Source organism: Amblyraja radiata, chromosome 13, assembly GCF_010909765.2.
Source record: "Amblyraja radiata isolate CabotCenter1 chromosome 13, sAmbRad1.1.pri, whole genome shotgun sequence".
NCBI classification, from domain to species: Eukaryota; Metazoa; Chordata; class Chondrichthyes; order Rajiformes; family Rajidae; genus Amblyraja; species Amblyraja radiata.
The window spans coordinates 735803-762901 of NC_045968.1; the positions used below are offsets into that span (position 1 = coordinate 735803).

The following is a 27099-nucleotide window of genomic DNA, read 5'->3' on the forward strand; positions in this document are numbered from 1 at the left end:
CGAAAAGGTGTGGCTTTCATGGAGTGATTGACAGGAGAGATTCTCAACATTTAAAAAAACTAATAACACTTTTATTTTTCATTGATGGGAAGAATTCTCTGCATCTGCTCAGCGGAGGGGGACTGAGTAAGATGGCCAAAAATTACAGCCGTAAGTGGTAGCGTTTTATCTAAAATCAATATACAGTGCAAACAGGAAGTAAGTGCATTTACAGTAGTGCCTTTTAACTTCAAGCCAAAGCACCCAAGCCACCATTTGCAGTAAGTAGTGCCTTTCAACTTCAAAGCTCCCGAGCCACCATTTGCAGTAAGTGGTGCCTTTCAACTTCAAGCCAATGCACCCACACCCCCATTTGCAGTAAGAAGTGCATTTCAACTTCAAGCCACACCCAAGCCACCATTTGCAGTAAGTGGTGTCTTTCAACTTCAAGCCACACCCAAGCTACCATTTGCAGTAAGTAGTGCCTTTCAACTTCAAGCCAAAGCAACCAAGCCACCATTTGCAGTAATAGTGCCTTTCAACTTCAAGCCAAAGCTCCCAAGCCACCATTTGCAGTAAGTAGTGCCTTTCAACCTCATGCCACCATTTGCAGTAAGTAATGCAATGCACCCACGCCCCCCCATTTGCAGTAAGTAGTGCCTTTCAACTTCAAACCACACCCAAGCCATCATTTGCAGGAAGTAGTGCCTTTCAACTTCATGCCACCATTTGCAGTAAGTGGTGTCTTTCAACTGCAAGCCAAAGCACCCAAGCCATCATTTGCAGTAAGTAGTGCCTTTCAACTTCATGCCACCATTTGCAGTAAGTAATGCCTTTCAACTTCAAGCCATTGCACCCAAGCCACCATTTGCAGTAAGTACTGCCTTTCAACTGCAAGCCAAAGCACCCAAGCCACCATTTACAGTAAGTAGTGCCTTTCAACTTCATGCCACCATTTGCAGTAAGAGGTGCCTTTCAACTTAATGCCAAAGCACCCAAGTCACCATTTGCAGTAAGTAGTACCTTTCAACTTCAAATCACAATTTGCAGTTAGTAGTGCCTTTCAACTTCAAGTCAAAGCTCCCAAGCCACCATTTGCTGTAATAGTGCCTTTCAACTTCAAGCCAAAGCAACCAAGCCACCATTTGCAGTAATAGTGCCTTTCAACTTCAAACCAGCTCCCAAGCCAGCATTTGCAGTAAGTAGTGCCTTTCAACTTCATGCCACCATTTTCAGTAAGTAATGCCTTTCAACTTCAAGCCACACCCACGCCCCCCATTTGCAGGAAGTCGTGCCTTTCAACTTCAAGCCAAAGCAACCAATCCACAATTTGCAGTAAGTAGTGCATTTCAACTTCATGTACCATTTGCAGTAAGTGGTGTCTTTCAACTTCAAGCCACACCCAAGCCACCATTTGCAGTAAGTAGTGCCTTTGAACTTCAAGCCAAAGCAACCAAGCCACCATTTGCAGTAAGTAGTGCCTTTCAACTTCAAGCCAAAGCAACCAAGCCACCATTTGCAATAATAGTGCCTTTCAACTTCAAGCCAATGCACCCATGCCCCCCATTTGCAGTAAGTAGTGCCTTTCAACTTCAAGCCACACCCAAGCCATCATTTGCATGTAGTGCCTTTCAACTTCAAGCCACAATTTGCAGTAAGTAGTGCCTTTCAACTTCAAGTCAAAGCTCCCAAGCCACCATTTGCAGTAATAGTGCCTTTCAACTTCAAGCCAAAGCAACCAATCCACCATTTGCAGTAAGTAGTGCCTTTCAACTGCAAGCCAAAGCAACCAAGCCACCATTTGCAGTAATAGTGCCTTTCAACTTCAAGCCAAAGCTCCCAAGCCACCATTTGCAGTAAGTAGTGCCTTTCAATTTCAAGATACACCCAAGCCAACCAGGAGGGGGGGGAGGGGGGTGGAGACTTTCTGGAGCGCTAGTATGAACCATTTTAGAACAAATAGATATTTTTTGCAAGCTTTAGAACCAATAGACATTTTATTGTAAGCTTTAGAACCAATAGACATTTTTTTTGCAAGCTTTAGAAGCAATGGACATTTTTCTTGCAAGCTTTAGAACCAATGGACATTTTCTTTGCAAGCTTTGGAACCAATAGACATTTTTTTGCAAGCTTTAGAACCAATGGACATTTTTTTGCAAGCATTAGAACCAATAGACATTTTTTTGCAAGCTTTAGAACCAATAGAGAATTTTTTTGCAAGCTTTAGAACCAATAGAGACACTTTTTGCTAGCTTTTGAACCAATGAACATTTTTTGCAAGCTTTAGAACCAATGGACATTTTTTTGCAAGCTTCAGAACCAATGTACATTTTTTTTGCAAGCTTTAGAACCAATGGACATTTTTTTTGCAAGCTTTAGAACCAATAGACACTTTTTGCAAGCTTTAGAACCAATAGAGACACTTTTTGCAAGCTTTAGAACCAATAGAGACACTTTTTGCTAGCTTTAGAACCAATAGACGTTTTTTGCAAGCTTTAGAACCAATGGACATTTTTTTCAAAGGTTCAAAGGTTCAAAGGCTTTAGAACCAATAGAGACATTTTCTTTGCAAGCTTTAGAACCAATAGACATTTTTTTTGCAAGCTTTAGAACCAATAGACACATTTTGCAAGCATTTTAGAACCACTAAGGGCACTTACATTTGAGTAGACATGTGTTCAGTGTTATTCACAGCTCAGAGAAACGTGACCCTCTGCCTTCCTCCAGCTTGCAGACACTGATTGAGGCACACCACTTCCTGGTTTTATAGTCCCTCCCCCCTACCGCCAGGGGGGGCAGCAGAGAGAATGGGGAATTTTGTAAAAACATTAATATCTCTCAATTTTAATCTACGGGAAAAATCCTCGGCACACATGCGGCGGAGGGGGGCTCTGAGCAAGGTGGCCAAAAATGACGGCCGTAGGTGGCGGCGTTCTCTCGGAAATCGCAGCACAGATTGCCAAAACCGGTCAATAACAGAGTTTTAGTAATATAGATAGATGAATTAAAGATATGCAAAAAAGTAATGATGATTAAGGAAACAGGTTAGCTGTGGGCTAGCTGAAACGAGTTAGACAATTGGTTAAACCCAAATTAATTCTATTTATTCTAGTGTAAAATTTTTTAAAAATCAGCACAAATATACAACTGTAATAGAATGCAAAATACAGTCAGGCTGGCTGAGAGGGCAGACAAATATAAGATGAAATGGGAAGTGATACTTTGACAGAAAGAATATGGTAAGACAAAGTTTAATGCACAGCATTTAGAGTTACAGCATGGAAACAGGCCCTTTGGCCAACACTGGCCATCAATCACCCATTCACATTAGTTCTCTGTAATCCCACTTTCTCATCCACATTCTATAAACAAGGAGCAATTACAGAGGCCAATGAACCTACAAAGCCAGATGTCTTTGGGCTGTGGGAGGAAACTGTAACATCCACGTGGTCACGAGGGGGATGGTGCAAACTCCACACAGACAGCACCAGATGTCCGTATCGAATGTGAATCTCTGGCGCTGTGAGGCAGCAGCTCTACCAGCTGCGCCACCCTTCTAAATGATGTTCTGTAACTGGGATAAAGGGTGTATATGTATATTAATTCTTGAAATCACAAGTGCTTGGTTATTGCTACAGTTACTGATGCAATAGGATCCTGTGATTCATAAATAGAGGCACAGAATTATTAAACTATGAGGTTATGTTGAATCAGTACCAAATACTGAAATCTATATATACAATGCACTGACAAATGAAGGCCAGGGAGAAGAAGCTAAAAGATTTACCGGAATGAGTCTAGATACAATGAATCACAGCTGCAGGATCAGAATGAGGAAGTGTGGTTGTTCTGCTTGGAGAAAAGAAAGGCTAAGAGAAGAGTTGATAAAAGTGCTTAATATCATCCCTGGTTTAGAAAGCGAAAATGGAGAGAAGTTATCCCCATTCACAGAACGCTCAAGGACCAGGGAACACTGATATAAAATATTGTGTCTGCACAAAATGCCAGAGAGATCTGAGATCAATGTGACAAGCCCATGCGCTGGGTACAATGGGGAGCAGAGACTTTAAGTTAAGCTGCAAGGTAAAACACAAGGAATTGTTTAAGGCTCTGTGGCATTTCTTATTCCACTTTTCCGTGGAAGTCAGTGGACAATTTTCCGTTCACACATGAGATTCCTGCATGTTGACAACGTTGAAGGTGTGGCAACAAGAGAGGGGAATATTCATTTCACAAACACATACAAACTATTGCACCAGCCCAGCTGTGATCAGTAACAGAGGTTCTACAGACAGAATACAGGCAAGAACAAATTGATTAGATCACATGGAATACATTATAGATGAATTCAGCAAGTTTTTTAATATAGTGGGTCTGCTTGAAGATTAGTGTCCGGTGCCCAGTGAACTGGTTAACGGCTCTTAATACTTGGGTTGGATCTGTGAAGGCGGCTTTGAAAGAGACAAAATAACTGCAAACAGATATTTAAGTGATGATGAAAGGCGAGCCAGATTTGATAAGCAGTGTTTATGTAGGCTTATGCACGTGTCAGAACAGTTGTTTATCTAAACAGACTATAATGTAATAAAAAGGAACAGCAAATGTTGGTTTATACCAAAGATAGGCACAAAATGTTGTAGTCTATCTTGGAAGCTATGAAAATGGGAACGTATTTGTTTCCATGGTATCAGACAGTTCAGCCCACTGAGTCCACTCCATTGGTCTACGAGTGTACCCATCATCGTGGGGTCCCTTGGGAAAACTCCAGGGTTCGATCGTTGGCACGGACTGGGTGGGCTGAAGGACCTGTTTCCACGCTGTATCTCAAAACTAAACCAACTTTAATGGGGGTTGGTCAAGCAGTGTTCTCTCGCTCATGAATGCTGTCACCAAAGTTTGATTTTGAAAGTTCGAAGGCTTAGAGAGGAATCTTAAATTATTTATGTGTCACTTCCAATCATGGTGCAGGTCCCATTCTTTTCAGTGTCCGACAGATAAGGATCAGATATGGCGCATTTCCTTCCAACTGAATTAAATGGGAATTATAGGGACCTCAAAAGATTTTTGTACCGAAAATCAGAAACTGTTTGTCCCTTTTGCAGCCTGATTACTATTTGGTCCGAAATAATGGTTAATATTGTGGTATGAACACCACAGCTCTGTCCTAGTAAGTCACCAAACTGCGTTCTCATACAATTGGCAGTCCCTCAACCCAATGAAACCAGGCAGGGCAAGCTCTGCTAAAATAATTGACAATTACTAACAGAATTGGATTCCTACCACTTGTGAAGTTTCAGAATCTTAATTAGTATACGTGTAGTTCCATTCACAAGTAGGGTGAGGATTAGTGTGGTCGTAAATATCCATCAAGATGGAGCTTATACAGATGACCTTTGGACCTATTCCCTTTCTCCAGGGATGCTGCCTGTCCCGTTGAGTTACTCCAGCTTTTTTGGTCTATCATGGATTATCTCCCCTTATTTTTACTCCAAAAGCCAACAACTTAGAATTTATGATCCAAGGCTACCCTAGACATAAACATCCAGAATCATCATCTTCTTGCACACTCATGATCCTCAGCTTAATGCCTTATAATATGGTTGGTTTCCTCTGCAAATACATGAAACTCGTTTGCAGTTCAGGGCAGATAATGGCATTTTACTGCAGATGTAGATAGAATACATAATGATTGAATACATAATAGTGAAATGCTTAAAGCTCCATAATGGAGCAGTAAAAAGTGTATTTTATACATTGTTAACAGCCTCACCTCTCTGAAGTTCAGCTTCCCATCGAAATCCTCATCTACTTCTTTGATCATGTTTTTCAGGCCAAGGTGGGTCTGAGGAGCTCCGAGTTTCTCCATCATTAACTTTAGTTCCATTAGGTCGATGAAGCCATCCTTTCCAGAGTCATAACTGCAGAAAGGTACAGGAAGTGACACGAAGGTAAGGTAGTTATGGAAACTGGCAACCTTCAATAGTGAATGAGGGTAAAAAGGCAAAGGTGGATTGGAGAGGGGGGGGGGGGGGGGGGGGGGGGGGGGGGGGGGGAGATAGTTCGGGAAGAAAAATAGAGGAACATGAAATCTTAACCATCTAGATTCAGATTGGAACCCTTCAGTCAGATTGGAGTAGGGGGAGAGAGTTGGGAAAGGGAGGCGAGTCCAGGACAAAGTCTGGCAAGTGATGGGTGGATGCAGGTGAGAGGGGGCGAGTAGGAAAGAGTAAAGTTAGGAAAGGCTCCTTCACACAAGATTGTTGAAGCATAACATGTTTTGCCACAGGGAGTAGTCAGTTCAAGACCATTACATCTTAAGAAAAAATTGAATGCAGACAGATTGAGACAGAAAACCATTTGGATCAAGACTTGAAAACCCTGTCGAGAATAAGCGAGTCTCAGGAAAATAATTCCTGACAGTAAAGCAACCGTCTGCTCTTGTACTATTGACCAGTTCAAACTTTATAAATGATTCAATATTTCTCAACATCGATTTATGGAAATTGAGGGGAAGGGATCTATTAGATGGATCTATTAGATGACAAATTTTAAATTGCAGACCTTGTCCTGATCCAAGAAACTTTAAATGCACTTACTATATCATGCATCGGATGGCTATTTGTATTAATCATTATTGCTGCTATCTCCCCATAGTTAACATAAGCTGTGGCAACAACTCCAGTTAACGATAAACACTACACCTCCTGCAGTACTGTCGTTGGACGAGTTGATCACCAACATACTCGTGCTGAGAAGGGTTCTCTCCCTGTGCATGGCTGTGCACCACACAGCAGACCAGAGGAGGGCAGAGCCTCTACAGCCAACATGTAGCAGGTAAGGAGAACACTGGTTACTGAAGTTTTTTAATTTAGACAGACTCCTCGGTTCCCAGCAAACATGTTGGGTGACCATCTGTCCCCGATTACTCCGCAGCCTCTTGCAGCTGCTCCCTCTTCTGAGATCAATGGAGACACTGTTCCGGTGTCGGGGAGAACATTGTACAGGTCAGTCTTGCCGATTTCTATCCTTATTTGGACGGTCCAAACTGAGGAAGATTCATCCTCATCCCCAGGGAATGACGTGTGTACAGATTACATTCTGGTCTTCTTTTTACCTAGAATTGAGTGTTTGGGAAAACTGCACACATGACTATGACCCAACTATTGCCATAGTTTTGTTTTTTTAAATATATTGCCCCGAGCACAAAAACAAAAAACAATTTGGAAAAAATAAAGCAGTACTTGTTGAAATGTCACATGGCCTAGTTTCGTGCATTGGCTATATACCTTCTAAATGGGCATATTGGCAGGGCTAGCTTGTTAGGCAAATATCCAGTCTGAAAGAAACCCAAGAGAAAACATCTGTCCATTTCCCTCCTCAGATGCTGCCTGACCTGTCGAGTTGAAACCAGCAGTTTGTTTTAACGGAGATGTCCCATTTAGTTTAGTTTAGAGATACAGTGCAGAAACAGGCCCTTCGGCCCTCTGCGCCAACCAGTGATCCCCGTACACTAGCACTATCCAATACACTAGGGACAATTTACAAGTTTTTTTATTGAAGCCAATAAAGCTACAAATAGGACGTCTTTGGAGGGAGGGAGGAAACCGGAGCAACCGGAGAAAACCCCACGTGGTCACAGGGAGAACATATCAACTCTGTGCAGACAGCATCCGTAATCAGGATTGAACCCGGGTCTCTGGTGCTGTAAGGCTGAACCTTTACTGCTGTGCAGCCCAAGTTAAAGACATCTTCTGAAATCAATTCCTGTGAATTTAAAGCTCTAAATCCACCACTGAATACTACGCCAACAATCCATGAAAGACCAAATGGAGGATTGTGCAAACACGGCTGGTCAGGCGGAGGAGAGAAACAGGACAACTCTGGGTCAAACATCCTTCATCAGAACTGGCAAAGCTGGACAACGAACATATCTTAAGTTGCAGAGAGGGGAAGGGTTAGAATAAATGAGGGAAGGTCTATTCTAGGGATGTAAACAGTCAGAACATGGTTGGAAGGACTGGAGATACCCAGCATCTGCAGAAAGAGAATCAAAAGTAATGATTCAGGTTGAAATCCTTTCATTCTTTCCACAGATGTTGCCTTACATAAGTAGTTCAAGCATTTTCTGTTTTTTTATTTCACATTTCCAGAACTTGTGGTTTTTTGATTTTCAGTTGCAAGGTAACAATGAATTAAATGTCTTTTTTTTTAAGAACAAAATTACCCAGAAGCATTGAAAAATATCAAATGGAAACAAGGTGTAGTGGCCCCATATACAGGGAAATAAATACAGGGATGATCTGACATTGTTAAACTCAAACCTGCCATTGATTTGAATAATTACATGTAATCCTTTATCTTCCTTTAGGCTATTTCCCCGTACCCTTCAACACAATCTATTAAATCCAGTGTTTACAAACCTGTTGCACTACTGCAAGTAAGAATTTCATTGTTCCTTTTGAGCACATGTGATGATTTGACTCTTGACGTTAAACCTACTGGTTTTTACCCCTTCCCAGTTTTTGTGAAAGGCGTTTTACTTGAAGCCTCGACTCTGCTTTAGTGAGAGGGTGGTGAATCTGTGGAATTCATTGCCACAGAAGGCTGTGGAGGCCAATTCAATGAATATTTATGAGGCAGAGATAGATAGATTCTTGATTTGTATGGGTGTCAGGGGTTACGGGGAGAAGGCAGGAGAATGGGTTGAAATGGAAAGATAGATCAGCCATGATTGAATGGCAGAGTAGATTTGATGGGCCAAATGGCCTAATTCAGCTCCTAACACTTATGAACTCTGCATTGATACTGCTCCAGCTGCCACAGACTTCCGACGTTCTGGTTTGGATTGCCGGCATCTGCTTCTATTTTGCTCCAGCTCCACAGGAACATCAGTAACAAACTTGAAAATAGTCGAGGATTCCTTAACCATTTCTGATGGGGTTAATTACTGCAATTATTTATGAACTCAGCTTTAACTGCAGCATTGGGTCCAATTTTTCAGCTTTGGTCAACATTGATTTAGCAATCTCTCTATCGCATGCATTTCTAATGGGTGTGCCCTTTGCATGTGTTGACATGCCCCCTCATTTCAAAACCAATACAACAGATAAGAGAAATATGAAATGAAGTTGGAACCAAAGATAGACACAAAAAGCTGGAATAACTCAGCGGGTCAGACAGCATCTCTGGAGAAAAGGATGAGGTGACATTTCGGGTTGAGACCCTTCTTCAACATCAAAACCAGCATTATGTATCCATATTGTAGGATCAATGAGACTTCTATTGAGAAGACAGTTATTTACTGACAGCGGCATTCATTATCAAAATATTAGAAAGTAGTTCCATGTAATTCATTGATATTATTGTCACAAGATTACATAGAATGTGGTGCAGCACAACAACAGGCCCTTCAGCCCACAATACCTATGCTGAACATAATGCCGTTAAACTAAACTCCTCTGTCTGAACATGATCCAAATCTCTCCATATCCCACTTTTCGTTGCGCCTACTTAAAAGCCTCCTAAAATGCCATGATCATGTCTGTTTTACAACCTGCCCTGGCAGCACGTTCCAGGCACCTACCCCTGTGAGAATGGATCAATCAAATCATCTTTGGGACAAGCTAGGCTCCTGCTCTATGTTACGTAGGCAACCCATTAGTAAATTGGCGGATGATAGATTCTGGTGGCAGAACAAAGTCAGAAGGTGCCGTGCAGAGTTCTGGTCATGGCATTACAAGAATATGTAACCAACAGGAGAGGATGAGGAGGAAAGTTTACAAGCCTGGAGAAATATAATTACAGGATATTATCTCCGATTTTTGGTTGGAACGGAAGCCAAGAAGAGATTTAATACATTTCGTAAAATATTGTACGTGTCTAAATATAGGAGGAATAATATACAAGATGATAGTAAATTGAGGGCAAAAATAATTCCCTGCATGTCCCCAACTACTCTCACCAACTTCTACAGATGCGCCATAGAAAGCATCTTATCGGGAAGCATCACTGCATGGTTTGGGAACAGCTCCATCCAAGATTGCAAGAAATTGCAGAGAATTGTGAATGCAGCCCAGACCATCACACAAAGCAACTTCCCTTCCATTTACACCTCACACTGCTTCGGCAAGGCCCACCACCTTTATCCAGGATGAGTCTCACCTCCACCGTCATTCCATCTCCTCTCCTCTCACATTAGGCAAGAGGTATAGAAGTGTGAAAACGCACAGCTCCAGATTCAGGGACGGTTTCTTCCCAGCTGTTTTTAGGCAACACACCATTCTATCAACAACTAGGGAGTGGTCCTGAGCTACTATCTACCTCATTGGAGACCCTCGAACTATCTTTAATGGGACTTTTCCTTGCACTAAAACATTATTCCCTTTATCATGCATCTGTACACTGTGGATGGTTCGATTGTAATCATGTATCGTCTTTCCGCTGACTGGTTAGCATGCAACAAAAGTTTTTCACTGTACCTCGGTACATGTGACAATAAACTAAACTAACTAAATTTAAGATAATGTAGAAAATTAGAGGAAATGGAGAAACATTTCATCCAGAATGTTGTGGGAATTTAAAAATCATTGCCTGAAAAGAATGAACAAGCCAAAACACACAAACATAAGAACCTGGATGAGCAGGTAGACAAAAGTGCTGGAGAAACTCAGCGGGTGCAGCAGCATCTATGGAGCGAAGGAAATATGCAACGTTTCGGGCCGAAACCCCAACCTGGATGAGCACTGTGATTGCTGGATCCTAGACATTTCCTGTTGAGAGATGGGAAGTGTGATTAATTTGAATAGCCCTTCCTTGGCAAGGAAGGAGATGGGCTGAATGGCTTTGTGCAGTAGGTTTCTAGAATTCCATGACTTAGAGTTTGTGCCAATGTCAGCACTAGAGTGGATGTTGGGCAATTAAATACAAGTCCCATCAGAGACCTAATCACTCAACTCTTGACCTTTTCAATGAACTCACTCCAAAAGTGACTAATCTTATATCTGATTGCTATGTAATGTCAGCTTCTGAAAGGCTAGTAAGGTTTCTGGATTTACGTCCATAACGGGGTCCGGGTTCGATCCTGACTACGTGTGCTGTCTGTGCGGAGTTTGTACGTTCTCCCTGTTCACAGCGTGGGTTTTCCCCCGGGTGCTCCGATTTCCTCCCACACTCCAAAGACGTACAGGTTTGTAGGTTAACTGGCTACGGTAAAGATTGTACATTGTCCCTAGTGTGTAGGATAGTGCTAGTGTGTGGGGATACCGTAGCTAGTCGGCCTGGACTCCACACTGTGTCTATAAACTAAATGGGCTTCCTATAGTCAGAGAATAAATAGTCGGCATTATGACAGCAGCTGAAATGTGGCATATGTTTTAGACTCAACATCCCGAGTTCGGAGCTTATCAAAACAGCTGATGAAAAACAAAAGGTGAACTAACCAGTTGTAAGCATTTGCAAGGGAGTTCTTAACAGACTTCTCTAAACCGGCCAAACATTCCAGAAAAAAAGTTATTTTTGAAAGACTAGAGCCTCTCAAGGTTTAGAACGTGGCTTGTGATGAGTCCTTAGCCCGTTCTCACACAAGAATAGGCACTAATCAGCATTTTTTAAATAACTGGGGAATCTAGCAGCAATTGGCAGGATACCAGGGAAAAGCAACAAAGGACACATAACATGGAGATTCTTCATTCAAAATGCTCACTCCTCTGATGATAACACAGACCATTATTAGAGTTGTACTGTAGAGCAATGATCAGATCAGGTCAGGTCAAGACCTTGTGTTACTGAGGCTCTGTGTCAGATTCAAAATCGGCTATTTTTACACTTTCCACACATCTTGGTCTATATTTAAAACCTTGAATACTTAGGCAACTAAAAATGAATGGATAATCACTCTCATTTGAGTCCATGTTTCTATCGTTCCTAAAGCTGTTTGCAAAGTAACACACACCGCAAGAGTTGACACCTATAGACCTCAGTTGAAGTGAGAAACATCATCAATAAAGAGCGCTGGTGGCAAGAATTGCATTGATCTGAGCTAGGGGATTACAAACAATGTGAACACATTCTCCACTCCCTGCTATGTGCTGATGCAATTTATCTAATCTGTATGTCGACACACACTAAACAAAAAAATAGATCCACAAATTCTCCTTTACATCTACCGAACACTCAACAGTATTCAGAAGAATAAATGAACAACTGAATTTAAAGATAGATATATGTTTCTTGTAATATTCTTATGATGATGAAGGGAATTAAAACAAATGTTTAGAGGATGCCACTTTCAAATGCATCTCAGTGGTTGTCATTTTTCTTCCTCAAACCAGGCCAATTAGAACAAAATTGATGTGCTCATTTACAAGAGTTGAGTAGGTACTAATTGGATTGCTGTGCTAAATCCTGGAGGCTACAACTGAATTAAGTTGCTGTATGCATTCATGTAGAAAATGCCAAGACCCACACTGAGTGGGTTAATTAATTCATCCAAACACACATATAAAGTAAAGATTTATTCACAGACCAAGGAAAGGATTTAAAATGTTACACAGAAAACGCTCTTTATTCGTACACAAGTTTTAACTTCAGCTCTGACATTTATAAATAGATTCTTTCATGTGTTGTGACTGAGGGGCCCAACCAGGGAGGCAACTGGCTCCGCCACCAAAAAATAAAACCGACCTGCATCTAAACTAATGCGCACAACTGCACTCAGCATTTATGTCCCCCATTCCCACATACTGTTGTCAGCTTTTTAGCTGTAATCCAAGTGGAATCCAGTTAGAACAATGCAGCTGCTCTATCTGCCATTCGCAAAATGTGGAAGCAAATGTGAACAAAAAAAAGAAAAAAGGGTTGTTTTATCCATCTAAGTCCTCAACTATCACATTCCACACCTACCTCAATATGCCAAAATTCATGGCTTTCAGCGAATGGTAAAGAGTCCAAGAAAACACAGGCATTGCTTTGTACTCGAATTTCTTTACAGCTATGCAAGTGCATAATGATTCACATCGACTTTGCTGATGGGAGATCCTGACGGTTAGCGTACAACAATGTTGCTTTTCTGGTTAATACATTTTATAGGAGAATGAGAAAATAAGTTATAGGAGAAAGTTAAGGAGTAAGCCAGTTAGAAGGGAGACGAGGAAACACTTTTTCTCACAGAGAGTTGTGAGTCTGTGGAATTCTCTGCCTCAGGTGGAGGCCGGTTCTCTTGGATACTTTCAAGAGAGAACTAGATAGGGCTCTTAAAAATTGCGGAGTCAGAAGATATGGGGAGAAGGCAGGAACGGGTTACTGATTGGGGATAGAAACATAGAAACATAGAAAGTAGGTGCGAGAGTAGACCACCAGGTCCGTCGAGCCCTCACCGCCATTCGCTCATGGCTGAACACTAAACAGACACACTTACCCACAAACAGTAGACACAAGACACAGAACACAAGACACTACCCTCCCCTTTATACCGCTATCACCCCTCTCCACCCCAAGAACCTCGTGATCTCCTGGGGGAGGCAAAAAAACGGATAAAAACCCAGGTCCAATTCGGGAAAAAAATCCGGGAAATTCCTCTCCGACCCCAATCCAGGCGATCGACACTTGTCCAGGAGATCACTCAGGTCTTACTATACTAACCATACCTAGGTCCATATCCCTGCCCTCTCCCCGTAGCCCCTTATCCCCTTGGCAGCTAAAAAACCATCTATTTTAGACTTAAATATATTTAACGTTTCTGCTTCCACTGCTCCCTGGGGCAGTGAATTCCATAAATTAACCACCCTCTGGGTGAAGAAGTTCTTCCTCATCTCAGTTTTAAAAGAGCCCCCCCCTTATTGTGCAACTATGTCCCCTAGGTCTAGTTTCCCCGATCATTGGGAACATCCTCGGTGCATCCACCCGATCAAGGCCCCTCACGATCTTATATGTTTCAATGAGATCGCCTCTCATTCTTCTAAACTCCAAAGAGTAGAGTTCCAGCCTACTTAACCTTTCCTCATATGTCAATCCCCTCATTGCAGGAATTAATCTTGTAAACCTTCGCTGCACTGCCTCCAGGGCTAGTACATCCTTTCTTAAGTATGGACCCCAGAACTGTACACAGTATTCCAAATGTGGTCTCACTAATACTGTGTACAGCTGCAGCAAGACCTCCGTGTTTTTATACTCAATCCCCCTAGCAATAAAGGCCAAAACTCCATTGGCCTTCCTGATTGCTTGCTGCACCTGCATACTAACTTTTAGTGATTCATGTACTAATACCCCTAGATCCCTTTGCGTTGCATTACAACGCAGCTCCTCCTCATTTAGAAAATAACTTGCCCTATCATTTTTTTTCCCAAAGTGAATGACTTCACATTTATTAGTATTAAATTTCATCTGCCAAGTTGTTGCCCACTCACCTAGCTTATCTATATCCTTTTGCAGACTCTTCCTATCCTCCTCATCCCCTACTTTTCCTCCCATTTTTGTATCGTCCGCAAATTTTGATATATTACACTTGGTTCCCTCCTCCAAATCATTTATATAAATTGTGAACAACTGGGGTCCCAGCACCGACCCTTGCGGAACCCCGCTAGTTACCGGTTGCCATCCCGAGTATGAACCATTTATCCCCACTCTCTGCTTCCTATTTGTTAGCCAATCCTCTACCCATGCTAATATATTACCCTCAATCCCATAATTTTTTATTTTTAGCAATAGTCTCTTATGTGGCACCTTGTCAAAAGCCTTTTGGAAGTCCAAGTATACCACATCCACTGGTTCCCCTTTATCCACCCGGGTTGTTACTTCCTCAAAGAATTCGAGCAGATTCGTTAAACAGGACTTCCCCTTCACAAAACCATGCTGGTTCTGTCCGATGAAGTCATGTTTATCCAAGTGCCCCGTTAGTGTTTCTTTAATAATTGTCTCTAACATTTTACCCACCACCGATGTTAGACTAACCGGTCTATAGTTACCCGCCTTCTGTTTACTTCCTTTTTTAAATATAGGTGTTACATTGGCCATTTTCCAATCCACTGGGACCGTTCCTGCCTCCAGGGAGTTTTGGAAAATTATCACCAATGCATCCATAATCCCCACCGCTATCTCCCTCAAGACCCTTGGATGTAATCCATCAGGCCCAGGGGATTTATCCTCCTTCAGTCTCATTAATTTCCCTAATACCACCTCCTTGGTGATCTTAATAGTATTTAGCTCCTCCATTCCCACCGCCCCCTGTTTATCCAGCGTTGGAATATTTTTTGTGTCTTCTATGGTGAAGACTGATACAAAATACTCGTTTAATGCCTTTGCCATTTCCATGTTCCCCACCAACAACTCTCCAGTCTCACCCTCCAATGGACCAACGTTCACCTTAGCCACCCTTTTTCTTTTTATATAGCTATAAAAACTCTTACTATTAGTTTTTATGTTGTTCGCTAAATTCCTTTCATAGTCTATTTTCCCCGTCTTAATTAATCTCTTAGTTATTTTTTGCTGACCTTTAAATGCTTCCCAATCCTCTACCCTCCCACTATCTCTGGCTACCTTATATGCCCTTGCCTTCAGCCGAATACTATCCTTTATAGTTTTACTGAGCCATGGCTGACTGTTCTTACCCTTACCCCTTTTTTTCTTCATAGGAATAAATTTTTCTTGAAGGTTATACAGTAGATCCTTAAACGTACACCACTGCTCATGTACCGTCTTATTCTTGAGTCTGCTATCCCAGTCAACTTTGATCAGCTCAGTCCTCATACCTTCATAATCCCCCTTATTTAGACTAAGCACCCTAGCCTGAGTTTCAACCTGCTCCCCTTCTATTTGAATATGGAATTCGACCATATTGTGGTCACTTGTTCCCAACGAGTCCCTAACTATGACATTTTTAATTAATCCTGCTTCATTACACAGGACCAGATCCAAGATTGCCTCCCCCCTTGTCGGTTCTGTGACATACTGTTCTAGGAACCCGTCTCTAATACATTCTATAAACTCTTCCTCTAGTCTACCCTGCCCAGTTTGGTTTGCCCAATTAATATGAAAATTGAAGTCCCCCATGATTACAGCAGTTCCCTTTTTACATGCGTCAACTATTTGCAGATTTATGTTCTGACTAACAGCGTCACAGCTATTTGGAGGTCTATAAATTACACCCACTAGTGTTTTTTTCCCCTTGTTATTCTCTATCTGTACCCAAGCTGTTTCACTATCCTGATCCTTCAACGCAATATCCTTCCTCTCTATTGCCGTTATTCCCTCCCTTATTAAAAGGGCCACCCCTCCTCCCTTTCTTTCCTGTCTATCTTTTCTAATTGTCGAGTACCCCTCTATATTTAACTCCCAGTCCTGATCCCCTTGCAGCCATGTCTCCGTAATGGCCACGATATCATAACTATATATACTTAATTGCACCGTTAATTCATTTATCTTATTTCGAATACTCCGTGCATTTAGATAAAGCACTTTCAGATGATTTTTACTACCCTTCCTTTCCGTTTTTGCCCCTTTTACATCTAGAGCTTTATCTTCACACATTCTGGATCCTCCTGTCACATTTTGATCAGCCATGATCACATTGAATGGCGGTGCTGGCTCGAAGGTCCAAATGGCCTACTCCTGCACCAATTGTCTATAGTCTAATGCAAAAATAATGGGTAGCACATTTTACCACGCACAACATTGTGCATAAGCAGGTGCTGCGGGTTCTTCCATCAAATCATCTGAATGGAGAAATAATTTTCTGTCCAGAGCTCATTTTACATTTTTAAATAAGTATTTCAGCACGAGTTGCAGGTTTTATTTTAGAAACAAAACATTTCTATTCAGAATTACAGAGGAGGAATACAACACCAAGATCAAAACGCTAGTTGGAGGGATGTTGGAAAGGTAGCTACTGTAAAATAAACCCCTTGCTCATTTAGGAGGCATTCTTGCTTACAGGCAATTTAAGGAAGTAATATATAAAGTTCAAACTGCTGTTGGATGATTCAAATTTAGAAAACCGCAGTGCCCCAAGGAAAAAAACAGAGGAGCGAGAATCACAAGATTGCTACCCAGAGGCAGTTACAAGCAGTATATTATACAATTTGACAAGATGGAGTTGGGCCTTCAGCAACATAGACAAGGACAGCTCAGTTACACAGCAAAAAGAGATGTCTCACGCATGCCGCATGTATTGCCCAATACATTGGATCTTCCGTTACCTAGTTATAGGAAGCAGATATGAGGGCCTTTATACAAGTATGTCAAAGGTTTCAAAGGTGACATTATTGTCACATGTACCATATAAGGTGCAGTGAGATGCGAATTACCATACAGCCATACGGGGAAAAAAGCAAGACACAACTACATAAAAGTTAACGTAAACATCCACCACAGTGGATTTCCCACATTCCTCACTGTGATGGAAGGCAGTAAAGTCCACTCTTCTTCCTCTTTATTCTCCTGCGGACGAGGCAGTCGAACCATTCATCGGGCGGTCAAAGCTCCCGTGTCGGGGCGGTCAAAGCTCCCGCGTCGGGGCGATCAAAGCTCCCGTGTCGGGCGGTCAAAGCTCCCGCGTAGGGCGATCAAAGCTCCCGCGTCGGGCGATCAAAGCTCCCGTGTCGGGCGATCAATGCTCCTGCGTCGGGGCGGTCAAAGCTCCCGTGTCGGGGCGATCAAAGCTCCCGTGTCGGGGCGGTCAAAGCTCCCGTGTCGGGCGATCAATGCTCCCATGTCGGGCGATCAATGCTCCCGCGTCGGGGCGGTCAAAGCTCCTTTGTCGGGGCGGTCAAAGCTCCTTTGTCGGGGCGGTCAAAGCTCCCGTGTCGGGGCGGTCAAAGCTCCCGTGTCGGGGCGGTCAAAGCTCCCGTGTCGGGGCGGTCAAAGCTCCCGTGTCGGGGCGGTCAAAGCTCCTTTGTCGGGGCGGTCAAAGCTCCCGCGTCGGGGCGGTCAAAGCTCCCGCGTCGGGGCGGTCAAAGCTCCCGTGTCGGGGCGGTCAAAGCTCCCGCGTCGGGGCGGTCAAAGCTCCCGCGTCGGGGCGGTCAAAGCTCCCGTGTCGGGGCGGTCAAAGCTCCCGCGTCGGGGCGGTCAAAGCTCCCGTGTCGGGGCGGTCAAAGCTCCCGTGTCGGGGCAGTCATAGCTCCCGTGTCGGGGCGGTCAAAGCTCCCGAAGTCGGTCTCTGATCAGAGACCGCGGGCTGCGCGATGTTAAAGTCCCGTAGGCACCCGCGGTGGAGCTCCCGAAATCGGTCTCCAGCAAAGGCCGCCAACTCCTCGATGTTAGGCCGCAGTGCAGATGAAGATACGATACGGAAAAAAATTGCATCTCAGTGGAGGTAAAAGATTAGAAAAAGTTTCCCTCAACCTCAAACCCCACGTAAAACAAGCTAAAGAACACTAAAAACGTACATTTAGCACATACTATTAAAACACAAAGAAGGACAGACTGTTGGCGAGGTAGCCATTGCTGGCGCCACCCGGTGGTCACGAGGCCTAGTCAGAATTTATCTTCATGAGCACAGAATGGAGCCTCCCATTGAGATGACTGTCTCTCCTCCACAGCTTTGTACATGTTCAGGTATCCTCTCAGTGGAGCGATCATTCAAGACTAACTGATCACCATCCAGGGAATGTGGAGCTGGGCAATTAATGAATGTTATTGTGTTTATATGGATGCTTAAGGTGGGACATCAAGTATTAATGATCAGTGACAGAGGTATCAATTATCCCTGGGGCACTAAGGCTGAACAGTGGCTGGGAAAGGAGAGGGAAGGCGGTTCACTGGCTGATGGAGGATCCAGGCTGAAGCGACGGTTGGAGGCCTTGCGGCAACCTGGGGCTTGACTGGATTGGGCTCTGCTCCAAATACCTAGCCTGCGGACTGGATGCGGCCTACAGCAGCACAGAGCAGTGAAGGACACCTGCAACTTCGCCTGGCCAGGCAGACCCTGTGATGCCACTGGGACAATGAGCCTTTATGGCCAGCTGCACTTAAAGCAACTTGGACTCTGAAAATGGCGCTTGAATCAGGCAACTCTTCTATATTGTCTCAGTGAACTATTTCTACACACTTTGTACTCAATCTAAGATTGTGCTCGTGTGTAATAACACTGTATGCAAAAAGAGAACTTCACTGTACCTCAGTACATGTGACAATAAAGAACCCTGGGATCCATGTGGTATCATGAACAGCATTAAAATACTTTAACGCGGAGAATGACAGATTGTTGATTAGTGAGGGGGAAGGGGGTTATGGGGTGAAGGCAGGAGAATGCGGTTGAGAGGGAAAGATAGATCAGCCATGATTGAATGGCAGAGTAGACTTGATGGGCCGATTGGCCTAAATCTGCTCCTCCAAAATGGGTCGATGGAAATGTAGGGCCCAGTGCAAGAGAGCAGCTGGAGAAAAGGAATAAGTGATGTTTTGGGTCGAGACCCTCCTTCAGACCAGTCTACCGCCGCACCACTGTGTTAGTTAGTCGTTCTCACTGCATTTGGCATCTCCGGTGTAGAGGAGACTACTCTGTGAGCAGTGAGTGCAGTTGTAAGTGAAGTACAAGTGAACCACTGCTCTACCTGGAAGCAGCATTTGGGTCCTCAGACAGTGGAAAGGGAAGGGATGCAAGATCAGGCAAATGGCAAACTACCAGTAGAAAGTGTTGCAGACATAAGAGTGAAACAGACCAGCACAGAGACTGTTATCCCTTTGGAATTTCAAAAAGGGTGTAACTTGCAAGGATTCCCTTGCACAAATAACAAGCTGCTGCTTAACGTACAGTGTGAAGCTTGAACCTTGTCTCTTCCAGCAAGTTTATCGGACGGAGAATTCCAACAGCAAATAATAGGATTACTTTCTATCTTCACTGACACATAATAATTAAGTGTAGACAGCTAGGGTGAGGTTGTCTATATGAAACTCTTCAACACTATATTTAATAGTTATATTGTTTTAATTGTTAATTAGAATAGCATTTCAAAGCTAAATAACAAGAAACCTACACCCTGACTGTGCCTGCCAAAAGTATTTGTTCACAGCTCCAGTAGTACAGTTGATAGTCCAACTAAACAAGAGCCCGAGTGACTACTTTTGTATTCTGCTCGTGTCACTTCACCCTTGGTCAGAGGGGCAAAGCAGCAATCATTCCCTCAGGGCACTATTGTTGGAGGTATCATGGCCTTTACTGGTTGGTTCTTTGGGTATAAAATCAAATAAGGTGTCCCAGCAGAGGGAGATGTCCGTCACGGAATGTTGCCGACCGGCTCGCTCCAGACTGCAGGAGTACGTGCTGAGGAACGCACTGAAGCTTGGTGCAGCCAACGCATACGATCTGTGGAGGAGGACCACTGTCTTGGGTCCTTCTGCTGTGGGACATTGGGGGGCAGGGTGTGGTGGGAAGGGATATTACTCCATTGTGCAGAATGTGTTCACTCTCCTTATGTCCATGTGCGTTTTCTCCGGGTGTGCCTTTTTCCTCCAAAGACGTACAGGTTTATAGGTTAATTGGCTATGGTAAGTTGTAAAAAATTGTCCCAAGTTTGTAAGGCAGTGCTAGTGTTCGGGTGATCACTGGTCGGCCCGGATTCAGTTGGATGAAGGGCCTGTTTCTGTGCTGTATTTCTAAAGTCCAAAAGTAAAATCTAAAGCAGGAGTGCACTGGGCTGGTTCCTTCATTTGCCATGTGAACAATTGAGTAGACTAGTCCAGTATTCTCTGGTGTTGAGAAAAATGGGAACTAGTCTCATTGAAACATAAAATCTCCAGGAAATGCAGGAAAATGTAACTGCGGTGGAAGCTCTAGACAATTGGTTACAGACTCACAAGGCCTGATGCTCCAATTGTGATCCTAGTTTTTATGTTCTTATGTTATGATCAAGTATTTCCAGACATTGTCACATTCCTTTGTATTGCTCATGTATTTGGGATACAATTAAGCCAGTGTCAAAATGTGTTCTGCAATCTACATTAGGAAATCTGCAGCAGTACACCTCTGCCAAAAGAGGAATGAGTGTATACTTGGGTCAATGGCCAGTTTACTACAAATGTCTGGCACAAATGAAGCCCAGATTACAGATGTTACACAGATTGAAACGCTGAATGAAGTATTTCTTGCACAATTAACTTTTCCCCAGTGTTTTAATTCAGAATGTGCATCACCACAATACTCATTAACATTCGAATCCAGACCCAAATATTTTTTACATTTTTGTCACATTAACGTTTTAAATATTATCCATCTTGTCAATATTCTCCAAACACACCTTTGCTAATCAGAGTGAAGGTTATGAAGTAGAGTTGCATTGTGAAGAAACTAAGAGTTTCTCCAACCAGAGAAACTGATCATTGGCAAGATTAGTGACCAGGGATACAATCCAAAAAAGGTCAAAACTGGACACAATTTGCTGAGACCTCGCTATGAGCATGTACTAAGACTGCAGCTGCAAAAAGAGAGGAATACAGCTGCACATTCCAGAGCAGAATTTGAATCTATAAACACATTCAAGATATCTTGTGCTGGAAACGCAACTAGAAAGAACATTCCCGCAGAGCCACTGTCAGCTTCAAGATCAAGGTTGGACAGAAGAACCGGGTAATTTCTGTATTGCGTCCTTTCTGACATTTTTTTTAGAAAAAGAATGGAACTTGTTGAAACTGAGAGACAAAATTAGTTTTAATGATGCACATTCTCTGCCACAGAAGGTAGTTGAGGCCAGTTCATTGGCTATATTTAAGAGGGAGTTAGATGTGGCCCTTGTGGCTAAAGGGATCAGGGGGTATGGAGAGGTACAGGATACTGAGTTGGATGATCAGCCATGATCATATTGAATGGCAGTGCAGGCTCGAAGGGCTGAATGGCCTACTCCTGCACCTATTTTCTATGTTTCTATTTGTTCTGTGTAGCTGTGTGTCTGGTCCCGATTGCAAAGAGGTCTCAGTTGGAAGTCACTTTAGTCATCTGTTGCATACATGCTTCCATAACGAGATTAGTCACCGGAAGTGTTTGAACAAAATAAAATCAATTCAGTATGGGGGGGGGGGGGGGGGGGGGGGAGACACACTAAAGGAACTGCAGATGGTGATTTACAAATAAAAAGACAAAGTGCTGGAGTAACTCAGCAGGTCAGAGTAGCTCTGGAGAACACCGACAGGTGACATTTGGGGTTGGGAGGCAAGGACAATTCAGACTGATTGTGATGGTGATGGTTTTGGGGAGGGGTAGAGAAAGCTGGTAAAGTGGGGCAGGACAAGCCTGGAGAGTGATAGGTGGATACAGGTGAGGGGAATGTTCTTTGACAGATGGTTGGACAAAGGCCAGAGAAGAAATAACAAAGAGTGAGATATGGATAAAATAAATGCTAATTGAGGAGATATCTAGGTGGGAGGGGAGAAGTTGGTGTGAATGCAGGTAGGACACAGGGAAGAGAGGCGGGGGGGGGGGGGGGGGGGGATTATGGGGTGCTATTCCTCCAGTATGCATGTGGCCTCACTGTGGCAATGGAGTATTTGGGATGGGATGGTAAAATGGTTAGCAAGTCCATACCCCTCATTCCAAAGGCGTACAGATTTGTAGGTTAATTGGCTTGGTATAAATTTAAATTGTCCTTGGTGTGTGTAGGGTAGTGTTAATGTGCGGGGATCGTTGGTTGGTGCTGACCATTCAGCCCTTCGAGCCAGCACCGCCATTCAATATGATCATGGGTATCATCCAGAATCGGTACCCTGTTCCTGCTTTTCCCCCATATCCCTCGATTCCGTTTGCCCCAACTTGAATAATGGCTGCTTGCTAACCAGTCAGCGGAAAAACAATCGAGCCACCCACAGCGTACAGATACATGATAAAGGGAAGCTGTTCGTGGGGCCATTCTCAATAAATCTGAGGCTCTCTGGTATGTGAACTGAGAGTGTTAATTCGGATAATGTTATAATTTCCAATGTATTGTCATTATTTTTCAAATAAGAATTCAATTTAAAAATGCCCATTGGGTGTTGTAATTTTGCATTGAGAATTTGTATGGCATCTGCCAACAGGAAACCAAATACATTTCCACGCTTTTCCTCATATCCCCATTGCATACAGTTTTTTTAAACACAAATGAGCTTAATGCAAGAGGTCGTTGGTAATGGGTGTTGCAAATCCCAGTTTTACACTAACCCCTTATTCAGGTTCCGGTTCTTAGTTATTGGACATTCTGCAGCACCAAAGCCAAGTGGCCACATGACCAATCATCCACCACAAAGAGTCAACCCTTCTCCTCAAACCCCTTTGTCAAAACTAGTGATGAGTCTTCAAACATAAATATTAACTCCATTTTCTTTCCATGATGCTCCAGGTCCACCAGCAATTTTCCAGCAGCCTTGGTTCCAGAGCCTTTCTGGATTGTCCGTTTTGCTGGACCAACAGAGGTCATGACATTGGGGAGCAGAGATACCGGCCCACAAAGTCAGCCGTGGAAGTCGGCAATGGGAATGAGCCTGCCGGTCCCGGCCGAGCCGGAGTTCCAGAACCCTGGCCGCAGGCAGTAAATCAATCCCACCCATCAGCAGCGGAAGTCAGCTTTGGGAACGGATGGATCTGCCGGCTCTGGCCTGGCTGTAGCTCCAGAGCAGCAGTGGCAGGTGACAAGCTCGACCCACCGATCAACATGGAGGCCTCAATGAGGTCGAGATTGTGGAGGGGGGGGGGGGGTGCGGCGGACGGTCCGTATTTGGCCCAGTCTTTGGCATCCAGATCAGTCAGTCATTTCGTGTCGTTGCAGCGACCTAGTGAAATGGCTTGGTGATACAATGAACCAGTGGATGAGGTCCTGTTGAAACTCTCGAGGGCAAATTCTGGCCTTAAGAGGAGAATGGTGAAATAATTTTCTCACTAACCCCCTCAAGGGGACACAAAATAGGTCCATATTCAAGATATTCCCGTACGCCAAGTTGCTCAGTCATTGAGAAACCTTCTAAAACATTTGAGAGGGAAATTTCATCCATGACAAAATGCTGGAGTAACTCAGCGGGACAGGCAACATCTCTGGAGAGAAGGAATGGGTGACGTTTCGGGTCGAGACCCTTCTTCAGTCCGACTCGACGTCTCGACCTGAAACGTCTCCCATTCCTTCTCTCCTGAGATGTTGCCTGCCCTGCTGAGTTACTCCAGCATTTTGTGTCTATCTTCGATTTAAACCAGCATCTACAGTTCCTTCCCCTCCATGACAGATTGATATGCCTGAAATACATGACTTTGGCAGAGAACATGCATACTAAGTGTGGCAAATCATTCTAATTCTAAGCACTGAAACCCAATTCTAAATTATCTAAATTTAACAAAGCAGTGGGCAATCTTGCTTCATGTAATTATCACCAAATTAGACTATCATAAGCCAACCTGTTGTGTTTTACGCAGACTGCTGCTTGTTGGGCTAACAGAAGCTGGCCCACGAGAAATAGATGTGTCCCAGAGCAACATCTCCGTAGCAGTTGAAGCAGAGGAGAGGGTGGTGGCAGGAAAAAAGGAAATAGGTGGAAAGATACGATTTCAATGGCACATCATCTGGATTGTGGAGGGGCCATCGTTGGGTAGAAAGGGTGAAATGTCCCAGTCACAGTGGCTATGTGCCCCCAGGTAGTGTCAATATCACAAGTGTGGCAAGTGGCATGCTAACAAGGAGGTCTCTCACCAAATGGATGATGTTCCAGCAGCAGTATCTGATGTCTATCTCAGAGTGTGTCCAGGTAACAGCCCGTAAATCAGAGGGCCCTGCGTTACACTGATGCTTTGGATGGACCGTTACAAGGACCGTTTCATCTTTCTCCAGACCCTTTTTGTGAGCACTCTGCAAATAGGTGGGGAATCGTCTCCTCTCTATAGCAACCATCCCGGAAAGGCTGCATCCCAACTCCATGCTGTGGGTGGCCAACATTTGACAAAAGCTCATCGGCAACAGTGGTTCCCCAGCAGTGCCCCAGCATGGCACCACCTCCTTGTTGAAATGTGCCCAATAAACAGATGCTGGAAATGTTAGTTGTTTTAAAGTTTAATGACCCAGCATGAAAACAGACCCTTTGGCCCACAGATTATGTGTCGTCCAGCGATCCCCGGTACACTAGCACTATCCTGCACACGAGGGAAATATTTACCCAAGCTAATTCACCTACAAACCTGCACGTCCTCAAATGTGGGACAAGACCAGAGCTCCTGGAGAAAACCCACGCGATCACAGGGAAAACATACAATCTCTGGACAGACAGCATCTGTAGTCAGGATCAAATCCAGGTCTCTGGCGCTGTAAGGCAGCAACTCTACCACTACCCCCATCTCACATTGTTATTCTCACTTCTGCCATTCGTCACATTGAACACAGTGTATACATTGATGTCATCATTATAAATGCAAACTACAAAGGGGAAATATTTTAGCAAGAGTAGAGTATCCCAGTAGCTGCATGGCCCAACTTACCACAAATGCCTAAAAAAAAAAAAAGGTGCAAATGGGCTTTTCTCTCCACCAATTGCTGTTCAAGATCCTTCTCAAACAGGTACTGTTGGTTGTAAAGATACCCACATCTCTGTGTGCCAACTATGCTTATTTCCTACATTTAAAGTTTTTTTTTTTTTTTTTTTTTAAATTACAGTGAATTAATTTTTCATCAGAATGCATTTTAATTTATCATTCCGCTTTATCACCATGAATTACACAATGCTTTTACTGTAACGTGGCACAAAGTTTAAAGTTGGCAAGTCCACAAGCTGGTTCTCACTCCCCTCCCCTCCCCCTCCCTACCTCATACCCCCACTTGTACCAATTTCCATCCACAGGCAATGAGCCATTCCGGCTCAGCTCCAAGCAGCTGCTAGGATGCAAGGAAAACTAATCTGGGCAGTTAGTCCATTTGTTCTCTTCTCCCTTTTAAGCAGGAAAGCCTGTGGGCAGCTGCAACAGAGTAGAGTGTAGTAGATCTTCGATGCAGACATTATTCCGTAATTTCCACTGCAAATAAATTGCTACTTTGGGCTGTTTCAAAATTACATGTCGCATTTTCTCAATTTAAAATAAATTACGATTAAAACAAAATCTTGAAGTATCAAGAATCAGCAAAACAATTGCAAGATTAGATTGTTGCTTGGTGTGCTATAATTTAACGTACTATAAGTTTCACAGCTGGGTATTATCATTCAGGGCCCTTTCAAAAACAATAGTCTGTTTTAGGGGGAAACTTTAACTTTTCTATGTGGGGGAGGAGGGCAGGGTAAGGGGGAAACGGTCTCCCAGTCTCTTCCTGGCGGGGACGCGACTATTTCTCCGAGTCGCGTCCTCGCCCCCCACCTCGCGGCCTACCAGCTGGATCGGAGCGGCCTTTCCTGCCGGGGACCGGGAACCGGACCAGGGCTGCTACAGCGGCGGCGCAGCCCTGGAGTCACCGCGGAGCGGGCGATGCCTACCTGGGTCACCGTTTGGAGCTCCGGAGCGTTGGGCCGCTGCTCCAACATCGTGGAGCTCTGGTGCGGAGGAGCTTCCAACGCGGGCGGCACTGAACAACATCGTGGAGGCCTGGGGCGCCTTGCAGAGGGCCGCCAGCAGCAGTCTCCACCCAGCGCGGCCTGCGGACTTTGGAAGCCGCCGACTCCGGTAGGAGGGGGCCGACCCTGTGTCCACGCCGCTGAGGACGTCCCGCAGCCCCGACGTCGGACTTACAACACCCCGGCGAGCGGTCCTGGACATCGGGCCGCCCGTAGCTGCAACTGCGGAGGGCTTGGGGAGGCCCTGACCACGGGGAACAGTGGAGGAAGAGACTGACTTTGGTGCCTTCCCACACAGTGGGAAACTCTGATTCTGCTGTGTGGGGATGTTTTATGTCAAATTCTATCGTGTGTTGTGTCCTTTATTTTTATTGTATGGCTGTATGGGAATTTCATTTCACTGTGCCATCTGCCACATGTGACAATTAAATGTATCTTGTATCTAGACTTGTTTTCATTCGGCCAGAGTTGGTTATTTTTCACTTTGACACGAGATGTACAGGTCTGTATGTGTGGCTCTAACCCAGATAGAATTTTACATTGGAAGAAGTATTTCTGTATCAGCTTGAAAATAACAGTACTGAAACTATTGTCAGCTGGAGGACTTTTTCCCCCCTCTACACTCAGAAACGGCTTGGTAGCTAGGTA

The 27099-nt window shown here is 44.0% G+C and overlaps 1 protein-coding gene across 1 annotated transcript in view; it reads right to left on the bottom strand.

The window, feature by feature from the left end:
- The window catches only part of efhd1 (EF-hand domain family member D1), a 77977-nt gene that overhangs the window by 17625 nt on the left and 33253 nt on the right, over positions 1-27099 (bottom strand). Inside the window, exon 2 of the mRNA XM_033031048.1 lies at positions 5750-5897. Coding sequence (XP_032886939.1) covers positions 5750-5897 — 148 coding nt within the window. The remainder of the gene's footprint in view (positions 1-5749; positions 5898-27099) is intronic.